At 42.3% G+C, this 13,579-nt stretch overlaps 3 protein-coding genes across 7 annotated transcripts; 2 read left to right on the forward strand and 1 right to left on the reverse strand.

The window, feature by feature from the left end:
* Window positions 1–269: 269 nt before the first annotated feature.
* LOC105286235 (formylglycine-generating enzyme) lies at window positions 270–1,779 on the reverse strand. Its single transcript, XM_011351033.3, has 4 exons — window positions 1,213–1,779; window positions 940–1,111; window positions 637–820; window positions 270–527 (listed from the first exon to the last, which is right to left on the reverse strand). Exons 1-4 carry the CDS (start codon window positions 1,745–1,747, stop codon window positions 372–374), a joined length of 1,047 nt encoding a protein of 348 aa, XP_011349335.1. The 5' UTR covers window positions 1,748–1,779; the 3' UTR covers window positions 270–371.
* On the forward strand, window positions 1,558–4,236 carry LOC105286234 (solute carrier family 35 member B1). Of its 3 annotated transcripts, none has more exons than XM_011351031.3 (3): window positions 1,558–1,693; window positions 2,091–2,622; window positions 2,798–3,373. In XM_011351031.3, the coding sequence occupies exons 2-3, from the start codon at window positions 2,233–2,235 to the stop codon at window positions 3,371–3,373; spliced, it is 966 nt and encodes a 321-aa protein (XP_011349333.1). In that variant the 5' UTR covers window positions 1,558–1,693; window positions 2,091–2,232. The 3 variants fall into 3 exon arrangements, with proteins under 3 accessions (XP_011349333.1, XP_011349334.1, XP_026830285.1); XM_011351032.2 differs by lacking the exon at window positions 1,558–1,693 and adding an exon at window positions 1,841–1,971; XM_026974484.1 differs by lacking the exon at window positions 1,558–1,693 and having other exon boundaries at window positions 2,233–2,622; window positions 2,798–4,236.
* A 1,619-nt stretch (window positions 4,237–5,855) lies between these two features.
* Window positions 5,856–13,442, forward strand: LOC105286236 (serine/threonine-protein kinase D1). Of its 3 annotated transcripts, none has more exons than XM_011351036.3 (13): window positions 5,856–6,734; window positions 6,831–7,115; window positions 7,205–7,336; window positions 7,438–7,646; window positions 7,792–8,071; window positions 8,154–8,308; window positions 8,401–8,462; window positions 8,548–8,677; window positions 8,787–8,919; window positions 9,047–9,226; window positions 9,412–10,158; window positions 10,269–10,354; window positions 10,439–13,442. In XM_011351036.3, exons 2-13 carry the CDS (start codon window positions 6,851–6,853, stop codon window positions 10,550–10,552), a joined length of 2,493 nt encoding a protein of 830 aa, XP_011349338.1. In that variant the 5' UTR covers window positions 5,856–6,734; window positions 6,831–6,850; the 3' UTR covers window positions 10,553–13,442. The 3 variants fall into 3 exon arrangements, with proteins under 3 accessions (XP_011349338.1, XP_011349336.1, XP_019889492.1); XM_011351034.2 differs by having other exon boundaries at window positions 5,856–6,163; XM_020033933.2 differs by lacking the exon at window positions 9,047–9,226 and having other exon boundaries at window positions 5,858–6,734.
* The last annotated feature ends 137 nt before the right edge of the window (window positions 13,443–13,579 follow it).

Below are 13,579 nucleotides of genomic sequence, written 5' to 3' on the forward strand. Positions count from 1 at the left end.
ATTTGGTGAATATTTTGCGAAGATTTGACGCGATAAGCCGGAAGTAGCTAACTTCACGCGAGTGTCAAAAGCGTTCATGTCTACGAATCTCACTATTTTTCGTGATACATGATCAATTCGAAAGATGAATAACCAACTTCTTACTGAAGCGAATTTTTAATTTTTGATGCCTTATTGATAATTTTCGGTACGTTTTTAAGAAAACATTTAAATTGTTAGAAAACATTGGAACTTTTGAGATGTAAATGCATGCATCACATTGTAAAAGATCTTATAAAAAAATCTGACTTTATTTACAATACAATATTGTATCCATGAAATTTTCTCTGGTTTCCGCACACATCCCGCCTTTTCAATCAGCAATATCTCGCCTAAGCTGCTCTGGCGCATCTAAAACCTAAATTTCCAGCCGACGTGTCAGGCGTGTTCTGACTGCGCGCAGCACACCTGTATCTGTGGCAATAACTCTCGTGACAAAGGTAAGAGCCACCTTTCTTCACTCTGTCAGTACCACTAGGTGGGCCAGTCTAAAAAACAAATGTATTTGTTAATCATATATTGTACCACAACATGATACGATGACCTGTTTTATTGTAACAAACTTGATGTAGCTCCTCCTTTCAATTCAACACTTACAGGATTTGTCTGGCGATCTGGCGAATGCCTCGTTAACCACCAGTCAGCCGTCCATTCCCAAACGTTTCCAACGATGTTGTGCAGATCGTACCTGTTCTGTGGGAACATCGTGACTGGCGCTGTACCTCCGTATCCATCTTCTTTGGTATTCCTTGTCGGAAAATCACCTTGCCAGATATTGGCCCTGCAATGACAATGCAGTGACAGTGAGTTCTTACCATACATCCCTAAAATATTACAGCACAGTATATTATATATACAATTAAAGTGAAACGTGCAGAAGCTCATGTGATGCCAACTTACTTATGCTGGCCGTTCGGTGTCATTTTATTCCCCCAAGGGTAGAGTCTGTCCGACAGTCCACCACGGCACGCGACTTCCCACTCTGCTTCAGTCGGCAAGCGTTTGCCCATCCAGTTGCAGTAAGCGACCGCATCGTTCCAGGAGACGTGAACCACAGGGTGATCCATTCTGGCTAAACACCGTCCAATTAATGTCACGACTTGAGGGCGACGAGTGTGAATCGGTACGGGTATCTCATGCTCAGTTTCCCTTTTGTTTCCTTCCTACACTTACAAGTGATGCTCGAATCGGAGCCTTCCGGGTGTCGCCACGAGGCTCCTTTCACGGGCAGCCACCAAGGTGCCTGCGCAACCGCCTGCTTAATCTTGTCCTTCACATTTTGCGTCAAGAGACCTTCGAAGGCGAACGAGTCTCCGAAATTTTCTGCTTCCGTCGTGTAACCGGTCGCACTCGCGAAAGCTCCAAAGTCTTCATTGCTCACTTCGAATCTGTCTATATAAAAACTGTCTAACGTTACTTCACGCTTTGGTCCCTCTCCATCAGCTACGAAAACCGGACTGTTCGTCCCCATGGAATACGTGCCGGCATCGATCCTGATCATCCTTCCCATTTCCTTCTCGCTGATGGTAGCTGCAGGCTTAATTTCATCTACAGTACACTGTCCTTCCTGCTGTGGACCAAAGATGGGCTGACGGTTTAGTCCGGCGCTACCGCAGTGACAGTTGTCGCCGTCCTTCGCTGCGTTTACACACAGGTAATAGTATCCGATCAGCACTTGCACTTTGTAGAGATAATTCAAGAGAATCATGTTTGTGAATCTGGAGCGCGTCAGTCACTTGACAGGCGAGGGTTGTCAGGAGTCCAGTGGCATCATAAAAACAACTAATTGGTTCTCTGACCGAGATTGGTCAGCTGAGAGCTCCAGACTCGTTCCATCTCTCTCTTTTTCCTTAAATGGCTGTGCCTTTTAAAAACGGCTTCACTTGCGACATTGCGATCTGTCATAAGACACAACTGAGACTGATGCGCAAGGTAAAAAGTTAGAAAACTCGTTCAATCTTAATCGAGCACGTCTCCAACGTCCATGCTGTACTACGTCTGCATTTATCGGCGATCTCGCTGTCAGTTGTGTATCCGACTTTACATTGCAGGAAGGGGAAACGTAAACCGTCTAACCTGTCACCGGTCGCCACGTACGAGCTGCGTCGCGTGCTCGCACCGAACGAAGCGACGAGCACACGTCGACGACAAACCGGCCCGTCGCGTCTCGCATGCCCTTACGCCCGTCAAGAAATGGCCACCGCTAACAAGCACTCGAAGCTGCTGATATGCGCGATCGGCATATTCGTATGCTACTTCTACTTCGGCATGCTGCAGGAGAAGATCACGCGCGGCCAGTACGGCGACGGGGAGAATCGTGAGAAGTTCACGTACATGTTCGCGCTGGTGTTCGTCCAGTGCCTGGTGAACTACGTGTTCGCCAAGACGATCCTGCTGACGGTGATGAAGCAGGGCGAGGACACCACGTCGACGCTGTACTACGCGCTGTCATCCCTCACGTACCTCCTCGCGATGGTGTGCAGCAACATGGCTCTACAATTCGTTAGCTATCCCACGCAGGTGATCGGCAAAGCCGGCAAGCCCATCCCTGTGATGATACTCGGTGTCCTGCTGGGGAAGAAGGTATACGATCCGTTTAACAGGTCTCGCTCTTTCTTCTTTTTCAATTCCTACTGTAGCTTTCGATGATTCCAGCTCTTAGTTCTTCATTCTTAATTTATACAAATAATTTTCACTTTATAGTTCCAGCTTTTATGACGGATTTTCTATTTATCATTAATTCTCCCCTTTTTTGCAGGTATACCCAATTAGGAAGTACGTTTTCATCTTCCTGATTGTCATCGGCGTTGCACTGTTCATGTACAAGGACGGCGGCGTTACCAAGAAGCAGTCCGACTCGCAGTTGTCGGTCGGGGAGTTGTTGTTACTACTGTCGTTGACGATGGACGGGCTGACGAGTGCGGTGCAGGAGCGGATGAGAGCGGAGCACAACTCGAAGTCAGGTCACATGATGCTCAACATGAACGTGTGGTCTGCCGTTTTAAGCGGCATAGTGATACTCGTTTCCGGAGAGCTCGTCGAGTTCATTCGCTTCCTGCAACGCTACCCCACTACCGTGTGGCATATAACGACGTTTTCCGTAGCCGGGGCATGTGGGCAGTACTTTATATTTCTGACTGTAGCCGAGTTCGGTCCGCTGCCCTGCTCGATCATCACCACCACTAGAAAGTTCTTCACTGTCCTAGGTTCTATATTGATCTTCGGTAACAGTCTCTCTTCCAGGCAGTGGTTGAGTACGTTTATAGTATTCTCAGGTCTGTTCCTAGACGCCATGTATGGCAAGGATAAGAGCAAGAAGGATATCGTCAAATAGGATTTACGCGCGATTATTGTCTCAACGTCTACTCGAACGGACGAATCTGTCGAGTAGTACGTACTTCCAGTACGTACGTTTAAGTTACTGTATGATTAAAGATTTATTTAAAGTGCTTAACACTGAAGAGTACGAGTTAGAAAGGATTTCTAATCGTAGCGAGAACAGCAAATTTATATTTTTCCAATTAATGCAAAAGGAATTGTAAAAGTTCTTATGAGATCATTTTGTAAGAACGTAATTTTTTCGTAATCGCAGAAAATTCGTTCAATACCAGAGGCATTATTGAAAAATGGATGAAGTACTACGTGCGGAGAGCACGTAACGCTCTTGACAGTTCTCTTTTCTCATTAATTATATTAATAATCTTTTTAGAACCAAGAAGAGATGGAACAGTGAACTGTTTTTTATACTTTTACCATTTAATAGAATATGCAACCTACTTTTATACACAAGGTCAAGAACTGATGGAAGAAGAACGAGCATATACCTGTTATATGCCCGTGAATGTATCTCAGGATGTGTGTGCGTGTGCATAGATCTATACAAATCGCTAATATTGTACATAGCAAAGTGATGCGATTGCAAGAAGAGACTAACAGATCCTTCCATTTGTTTAAGAGGGTATGATTGCGTTTGTTTAATTTCTACCGTAGGCTCGTTAATCTATCGTCAGTAATTCCATCGTCACTTTATCATGGAATACTGGTTTATATATATTTACACAGATTTTATATTTATTTCAATGTAATATACAATTATATTCGTTAATCTTGAGAGCTTTCATGAGATGATTGTCGATGTGTGTTCTAGCAATCTAAGAATAAGTTATTATAAGTTATTAAAGAAATATTCAGATAAAACGTGCAATTCTTTGTATTGGGTTGTTCGGAAAGTTATTTCGTTTTTTCAAGGAAAAATGAAAGGCGGTTTTTTCATATTTAGAAAAAATTTTATTCAGTGATGTATTGGCCATTTTGTTCCACTATCTTTCGCCATCTTTCTGGCAACTTTAAGATTCCACGCTCATAGAAGCCCTTCTCCTTATTGACAAAAAATTGAAGCAAGTGATTTTTGACGCCTTCATTTGAATCGAAGTTTACATTGTTCAAAGAATTTTGTAGAGACCGGAACAAATGGTAATCGGATGGTGCCAGATCAGGAGAGTATGGTGGGTGTGGTAGCACATCCCATCCAAGCTGTAAAAGCTTCTGGCGAGTGACCAAACTTGTGTGTGGTCTGGCATTGTCGTGATGGAATACGACACCTTTCCTATTCGCCAATTCTGGTCGCTTCTGCTTGATGGCAGCATCAAATTCATCCAGCTGACGACAATACACTTTCGAATCAATCGTCTGGTTGCTTGGTAGTAGCTCGAAAAATACGATTCCCTTCCAATCCCACCATACAGAAAGCATCATCTTCTTTTGATGAATATCTGCCTTGGATGTCGATTGAGCAGGTTCATCTTGCCTGGACCATGATCGTTTTCGCTTAACATTGTTGTAAACAATCAATTTTTCATCTCCAGTTATGATTCGCTTCAAAAATGGTTCATTTTCTTCACGTTTCAACGATGAATCGCAGATGGTAATGCGTCGAATCAAGTCAATTTCCTTTAAATTGTGTGGAACCCAAATATCGAGCTTTGAAACGAATCCAAGGCGTTTCAAATAATCGTAAACGGTCGAATTCGATAAATTTAACTTTTCAGCAATTTCGCGTGTTGTTATGCGACGGTTTGCATCCACCAGAGCCTTTATTTTCTCGTCATCAGCTTTAATTGGCCGACCTGAACGTGGTGCATCTTTCAAATCGAAATTTCCAGTAAGAAATTTCGAAAACCAATTCTGACACTGACGTTCACTCAATACATCTTCTCCGTATACGGTACACAATTTTTTTCTCGCTTGCACTGCATTTTTACCCTTTCGGTAGTAAAAAAGCAAAATATTACGAAAATGCTCACTTTGATTTTCCATGTTTGATGTGATGCCAAACAAAAATTACTTGACAGATCGCAACACAATAAGATACTAAATGACGTCTGAAATGTCAGTTGTCAAAATATAAAACGAATTTGCCGCTTAGAGTAAGGTTAAGTATCGAGGAACGCGACTAACGACATCGCTTTGTGAAAAACGAAATTACTTTCCGAACAACCCAATAGATACGTCGCCTAATTTATACCACCGTATAAATAAGTGCGCGCGACAAACTCGACAGCGTCGATAATCTCGATGCAACGAGGAGGTTAAGAAATGCAGCAGTAATACAAATAATTCTGATACATTCACGCGCGCGAAGTAAAGAAAACAATCACATATAAAAACTAAAACTCTGTAAAAAACATTACAAATATTTGGTGATGAAAACTGGAGGAGAGCCCATTTCGAAAAAGGATGCGGAAAGTGCAAGTGCACGGAGCAGACCTTAAACTTGAGCGTCGCGATAATCGCGCGCGTCGAGTCGATTCGATACGAGCGAGACTCGCGAGCACTCGCAGTCGCGGTACAGTGCGGGCTCGCGCGGGGGGGTGTACGGCCGCCCAGATAACTGGCTGGCGCACCGAGCACGAGATTTGCGTCAGGGTGGGTCGGTCACCTGGAGATAACTGTAAAATGTCATCGGCGAATGTGTGTCAGGCATGGACTTGACGGTGACACCGCTGGCTGGCTGGCTCGCGACCGTTCTGTCAATTATGCCGCCGCGATCCTGAACGTGGAGGAAGAGCGCAGCAGCCGCAGCGTCGCACATCCGAGTACGAGCTCGCCCGGGACACACGAGGAAGTACGTAAAGCCCACGACGCGAGAACGCCCGAATCATTCGGGAATCGGGAGAGTCGTCGATGCTCGGCGCACTTCACGCCGCTCCTCTCGCGGCGCCGAACTAGGGAGCGAGGGGCTCGTCCTCGCATTTTTTCTCGCTGGAATCTAATCGCGCGGCGCGCCGATTATACGTGTGTAGGTCGATTACGACATTCCAGTGCGCGGCTGCGGATAAGCCGCGCGCTATCGAGGATATTCTTGGCCCGTGGGAGATTATGGATCGCGCACCTTCCACGGATTGTCGCGCGCTTCGCCGGCCTGTCAGTCGGCGGCGGTGGTTCTCTGAGAGGCGAACAATTCTCTTGGCAGGAAATCGGGAGGAACGAGTGGTTCCGTCCTGTTGACAGCTTCGCGGAGAATTCTTCGCCACTTTGACGGAATAATCTTAGAGTAATCTCATGTGGAGCGGTAGACGATGATACAAATGCGTATCTTTATGGATTACTGTCAATACTACATAGTATATACATCCGTTGGACGTTAAGATATTTTTCTTGAAATACTATTTTACTTCTGAAGACACGACGTTTAAGTAAGAAAAGAACTAAATTGTTAATTTTAGTACTTTAGTCAAATTCCGTGATGCATATTTCTTGATTCTATGTATATCTGTATATATATATTGCAGGGAAAAAATCACAAGGCATAATGGAGGGGACCGAAGTCACGTTTTTATTCCAGTTCGGTCTGACGCGTGACACGGTTACGATTGATAGTAGCACGCTTACTCTTAAGGTTCTGAAAGATCTCGCCTGCGATTTCATAAACACCAAGTGCCCGGAGCACGGCTTAAATCATCTGTTCGAGAGATTAATTTTGTTCAAGCACGACTACAATTCTACGAACGTTTTACAGCTCATTACAAACACTACGGAAGTGGTTGACGAGACCCTAGTGGAAATCGTGTTGACTGGTGAGCAACGTTTATTTTGCACACTTCATTTATCCGCACACGCGTTATGGGGTTCGTCTAATCATAAAAAATTGTTTCCGATATTTTAGCACAAGTGCCAAGTGAATACATTCCCATTCGCCCTCATGCTTTAACGGTACATTCCTACAAAGTCCCAACATTTTGCGACTTTTGCGGCGAAATGTTGTTTGGACTTGTTCGACAAGGTCTCAAATGCGAAGGTAAATTATAAGCAAAACGTATCGCCGTTTACATCAAGTTTATTATTTAATTTTCTAATTTCCGCGTAGCTGTAAATTCTGATTTCTACGTAAACTTTTAGATTGTGGTATGAATTATCATAAGAGATGCGTCATCAAAGTGCCGAACAACTGTTCGCAAGATGCGGGCCAGAGGCGGCGCAGTTCGGCTATGCTGAACGTACCGAGATCACCGAGTCAGGGTTCCACTAGCAGCCTGACGAGTATCACCGACGATAATCACAGTTCAAATAGCACACCTAACACGAGCCAAAATAATAGTAGTACATTGGTATGAGCTAACGTACATTATTATTTGATTTTTATTTCATGTACCTCTGGAGTTACTGAATAAACGCTTGATTGACATTTTTCTCATTTCTTTTTATTTACAAAAAAATTTCTTTGCACGCATGAGTAAATATGCTGTCTTGTAGGTGATACCGAGTATAATGGCACCGAAACAGTCCTCTTCGCCGTCGCTAGGAGGACGGCCTGTTTGGGTCGAGCGTGAGCTCGCGACGCGAATTAAAATCCCGCACACATTCGTAGTACACACGTATACACGTCCGACCGTATGTGGACACTGTAAAAAATTGCTAAAGGGTATATTTAAGCAAGGCCTACAATGTAAAGATTGTCAATACAATACGCACAAAAAGTGTATGGAGAAAATACCAAAAGACTGCACCGGGGAAAATCTGCGAGACAATATAGGTAGAGTGATGAACGTCAAGGATGCATGCGGTATATAGCATCTTCTATATGCGGATCTAACGGATGAAAACTACTTGCGCAGGTGAATATACGGACAGCGGTGTTGGTAGCGAAGCCGAAGCCAAATGTGATATTAGGAATGAAGAAGGTGACGCTGATAGTGACATGGAATCGTCGCCTCCGCCTCAGGAAACGTCGGACGCAAACGACGAGAACAAGATGCCCGATGACTATACAGTGAGTCGTCCCATCCGATTTGTTTTTTTTTCATTATTAAAATGATAATTGGTTTTCGAAAAATCTACCTTGTGATCCTATACTCGTTGCAGGACCATGTTCAAAGAGACGATGACATTACTTACGACGAAAATTCAAAGTCACGACCGTCAAGGTAAATCTCCACTGTACTATGTACTATTTAGTACACGTCCTATAATATTTTCTACATGTGGCTCTTTCTTTTTAATTAAAAACAGCTGTAGTTCTACGCCGAGCAACAACATTCCATTAATGCGGATAGTACAAAGCGTGAAGCATACAAAAAGACGCGGCTCCAAAATATTAAAAGAAGGCTGGATGGTGCACTTTACAAATCGCGATCCAATCGTGAGTGAAAGTGTCGCGACAGTTGTCTGTTTTCTCACTCATCTTCGTCTTCTGTATTACATGGCCGCGTTATTAATTAATTAATTAATTAATTACGTGATCTTTTCAGAGAAAGAAACACTATTGGCGACTCGACACGAAATCCATAACGCTATTCCAGAGCGAAAATGGCTCGAAATATTACAAGGAGATACCATTGGCTGAGATCTCGGCAATCGAGACCGCGAAAGCGCCTCGTTCATGTATGTGAACTCAGACCGTTCCCGTTTCAGGCGTATTTCCACCACTTTTTTCCAGATTCTCACTTGTTAAACACCAAGAGCTTTCCTCAGTTGAATTTTTTTCACATTTGCCCATCTTATATTGTAGATATAATGCATTGCTTTGAGCTGAAAACTGCCAATGTCGATTACTATGTTGGGGAAGACCCATTATACGGACAGAATTGCAGTCAAGTCTCTCCTCCCGAGAGTGGTATCGGAGCTCACGTAGCTAGATCGTGGGAGACTACTATTAGACAAGCACTTATGCCTGTAACTGTGTCGACTAGTATGTACATTTGATTTGCCATCATGACGTTCGAACTGATAGTGCAAGATCTTTCACGCCTTCCTTTCGTTACTTTACATTTTTTATTCTTTATATCACTTATTAATTGCTTGCACCGACCATCAAGCCGTTGCGTCATCTCTAGACGATGAACTGAGGAAATTATATATATCTACGCGTTACAGATCAAGAGGAGTCCACCGAGCCCGAGGAGAACGTCACCGACATGTCGCAACTGTATCAGATCTTCCCGGATGAAGTTCTGGGCTCCGGGCAGTTCGGCATAGTGTACGGAGGTGTTCATCGCAAAAGCGGCCGCGCGGTCGCCATAAAGGTCATCGACAAACTGCGTTTCCCCACGAAGCAGGAGGCCCAGCTGAAGAACGAGGTGGCCATCCTGCAAAACCTGTCGCACAGCGGCGTGGTAAATCTCGAGCGTATGTTCGAGACGCCCGAACGGATATTCGTGGTGATGGAGAAGCTGAAGGGCGACATGCTGGAGATGATCCTGAGCTCGGAGAGGGGACGGCTCAGCGAGCGGATTACCAAGTTCCTCATTACGCAGATCCTGGTCGCGCTGAAGCACCTCCACAGCAAGAACATCGTGCACTGCGATCTGAAGCCGGAGAACGTGCTGCTCAGCAGCGACACCGATTTCACGCAGGTGAAACTGTGCGACTTCGGGTTCGCGCGGATAATCGGGGAGAAGAGCTTTCGCCGGAGCGTCGTCGGCACGCCGGCGTACCTGGCGCCGGAAGTGCTGCGTAACAAAGGCTACAATCGTTCGTTAGACATGTGGAGCGTCGGCGTAATTATCTACGTGTCATTAAGCGGCACGTTCCCGTTCAACGAGGAGGAGGATATCAATGAACAGATCCAGAACGCTGCCTTCATGTACCCGCCGACTCCGTGGAAGGAAATCTCGAGTGACGGTGATTAGAATTTGCTTCCTACGTCTTTCGACGATTTGTTTTCTTCGATCTCATGTTCTTTTTTAACGTTATAAATTAATATAATGCTCATTGTGCTCTCCGCCTTTCAGCTATCGATTTGATCAATAATCTTCTGCAAGTCAAGCAGAGGAAAAGATACACGGTGGACAAGAGCTTGCAACATGTGTGGTTACAGGTGAGTGCACTTGACGGAAGTGTTTTTCTCACACGTTACGTTCAGCCGTCTAGATTGTTACTGAAAGGTCTTTCCCTTCCTCAGGATTATCAGACGTGGTGCGATTTGAGGAAATTGGAGCAGAAAGTGGGCTATCGTTACTTGACTCACGAGAGCGACGACGCACGTTGGATGGCGTACAGTAATCAGGAAACATGACAGAACTGTCCGCCGGTTCTGAACATCGAAGCGTTACCGACACCCCTGTCAATACACAAGGGCTGGGCTCGATGTGCTCGAGCCACCCTGCGGCGGTTTATTCGTGCCTGACTCCGTAAAAGTACGTGAAAACTAGTACAACCTTTGTCTTTCGGGCGATATCCCGGCGATATATCGTTTCTCGTACTTAAGCGCGAAATCGAGTTCGCATTTCGAACTACATATTGCTGTTTCTGCTGAAACGCTTCATTCACAAGGTTGTTATATCGCTATTTACGGCGCGAGACGCGACAGCGTCCCTTGATACTTAATGTTCGACTAGCTTCCATAACGTTAACATTCCCAGGAGGATCTAGCACAAAAGAATCTTCGTACGAGATATATTATACGTAGCGATAAGTGGGTAAGCAGAGAAAAAAGAACGCTTTACAGACGCAGTATCTGTTGTTGACGAAATATTAATAGACCAATAGCAAGTGCTACGTTGGTTTGGTAGATGTATGCCAAATTCTCTACTTTAAGTATCTCTGTTGCATATACATATCTTATTTCTAGAGGTTGTCCTGCGCAAGCTATTTAAATTACGTTGCAACAACGTAAACATTTTTATTATTTAATTCTATATTGATGTTATTTGATAGAGCATTTTAAATAACGTTTTCCAAATCGTGATCATTGATCTTCTTATTGCTCTTTTTGGGGCGCTTCTTGTTCTGATCTTTCCATTTCTCAATATGCGAATACGCATAAATAGATTTTCTGTATATACTTTATCGATAAAGTTTATTCACATATTAGTGCTTTTTAGCAGCTTCAAAAAAGTTGATTCCATTAATCGTGTTATTGATGTACTATATATTTTATTGATTTAATGTGCTTTTTGATGTATAGTAATAGTTTTAAATTTATTCTTACGCACTAATATATAGCTTATAGCTTGCAATTTTTAATATTCTATGATATTAAGTAAGCGTTATACGTATCAGTGAGTTTAGCTGAAAATTTTATTTTGATTTATAACAAGTTGATAGTGAATGTAGCTGACCTATGCATAGAACTTTATTGTATTAATTTATTTTAATTTTGCATATGCAAATATATATTGCATATATATATAATACATATTTTGCATATGCAAAATTAAAATAAATTAATACATATATATATATATATATATTTATTCCAAATTAATATATTACTCAGCGATTTGAAATTGGTATATTGATGTAACCGATTATTATTAATTTGGAATTATAAGTCATACAAGGACGAATCTGCAAAAGAAAAAGATCTAATTCTGAATCTCAATTAGGTATTCTTAAATGTTCTATGTATAGATACAGATATAATCGCTAAATGTTGAGACGTACAACGTGCTTTAGCACGTGCAGAATATTATATACATAATTGATATTAATCGGATAACTTACGTTGCGATATGATTGAAAAATTTTTGTATTCTTTTACATTTTTGAGATTTTTTTTAAATATCTTTTATTGCTAATTATTTTACGTTTATAGATTATTTATGTTTGTAGATAAAAAGTACGCGCAAATCAATTTTACATGATATGCTGACGTGTATCATGTAATATAACTTTGATTTCTGTGCAATCAAATCGACTTCAGTGAAAATTATGCAGCATTGAGAATCTTTGTCTGCGGAATATGTACTTTAACGCGGTTTAGTCTCTAATTTTTCTCGAAAGTTTATTCAAGCAATGGGACTAAAATTTCTTCTGGAGAAATATCAATCGTGAAACAACATTCATCAATTTTTCTCGAGTAGTTAGGTATATATAATCACAAATTGATATTATTAAAAACATGGCCTATCTCCATTATCTCCAACAACACATTACGATTAGTAGTGTAGAAAGCCATTTCATTTTATATATGATGTGACGCAGCAATGCGATTTTTACATTCCTTAAAAAAGGGCAGTAAACATACATACATATATCCACTGAGATATTATGATACAAGAAGACGGTAAAGAGGTGCCAACGCCTCTTTTGTAACATAAGAGATATAACTAGGCGTTAACAGGCATTAATTGTTATATTTTATAACAACTTTTCAAAGTTTATCATAATCTTATCGGTAGAATTTCGTAGATCAATGTCTATGCGCATATTACACTTATATATTGTACTTAAGAATCTTATTACGCTATACAAATGTAATCTCTAAGTCAACGTGCGCGATCAACATCCTGCTCACGGGAGTGCATTCACAAATACTCAGCGACGCATTTAAACAATTTTTCTCCCACGTACAAAAAGAGAACGTTAATATAGATAGAAACGAATGCTGTTATCTCGTAATTTCTTATACTTATATCATGCTAATCTCATCATGCTTTTACGCGTTCGTGATTCTATTATGTCGTACGTATAAGCATGTCCACATAATACTTGGCGTTTAAATTAACTCGCGTAATTGTGCACACCAACTCGACTTGTACTCGGTCTCTAAACTGGACCTACGACCACTTTACAAGCACCAAGCGGAGTTGCTGCTTTTCCAGCAACGAAACTGTTACTCATTCCGATATCAAAACACCACGTTACCATAAAATGCAAGGATTTAAACGATGCGGATTTACCGGCTATCAAGTACTTGTGCCAGCTGGAAGTTCCGATTTATACATGTTATTCCCTTTCCACGTGGAATAAATAGAAGTATCAGCGACTAGTGCGACTAGATCTATAAGCGCGTTCCTCCTTATTAACGCTACATTACAAAGAAGCGGGACTATAATAAAGAGAACAGCGAGAATACTGTGCGGCGCTCATCTTCCGAATTCGCAAGTTTTATAAGAATGATCTTTCCGTAGGAGAGCTATGTAATTGTCCAAGAGAAACAAAATAAATAATGATTCGTTTAACAAACCGCCTCCATCTCTCTCTCGAAAGAGAAATCTTCCCTTTGGGAAAGTTGCGTCTCATCCGGCATTATACTGTCACGACGTATCAGCTGTACAGGGCAAACAATTTTTCCTCTGGCAATTGTTCCCGATACATT

The sequence above is a fragment of the Ooceraea biroi genome, chromosome 13 (assembly GCF_003672135.1).
Source record: "Ooceraea biroi isolate clonal line C1 chromosome 13, Obir_v5.4, whole genome shotgun sequence".
Classification (NCBI taxonomy): Eukaryota; Metazoa; Arthropoda; class Insecta; order Hymenoptera; family Formicidae; genus Ooceraea; species Ooceraea biroi.

Bases quoted from the DNA above. Each gene is read 5' to 3' on its own strand.
- LOC105286236 (XM_011351036.3), top strand. From the start codon at position 6,851: ATGGAGGGGACCGAAGTCACGTTTTTATTCCAGTTCGGTCTGACGCGT. The intron at 7,337-7,437 runs GTAAATTATAAG...GTAAACTTTTAG, and splicing joins ACAAGGTCTCAAATGCGAAG to ATTGTGGTATGAATTATCAT. The intron at 10,159-10,268 runs GTGATTAGAATT...TCCGCCTTTCAG, and splicing joins GAAGGAAATCTCGAGTGACG to CTATCGATTTGATCAATAAT.
- LOC105286235 (XM_011351033.3), bottom strand. From the start codon at position 1,747: ATGATTCTCTTGAATTATCTCTACAAAGTGCAAGTGCTGATCGGATAC. The intron at 1,112-1,212 runs GTAAGTGTAGGA...GACGGTGTTTAG, and splicing joins CTCCGATTCGAGCATCACTT to CCAGAATGGATCACCCTGTG. The intron at 821-939 runs GTAAGTTGGCAT...TTGTCATTGCAG, and splicing joins ACACCGAACGGCCAGCATAA to GGCCAATATCTGGCAAGGTG.
- LOC105286234 (XM_011351031.3), top strand. From the start codon at position 2,233: ATGGCCACCGCTAACAAGCACTCGAAGCTGCTGATATGCGCGATCGGC. The intron at 2,623-2,797 runs GTATACGATCCG...CCTTTTTTGCAG, and splicing joins GTGTCCTGCTGGGGAAGAAG to GTATACCCAATTAGGAAGTA.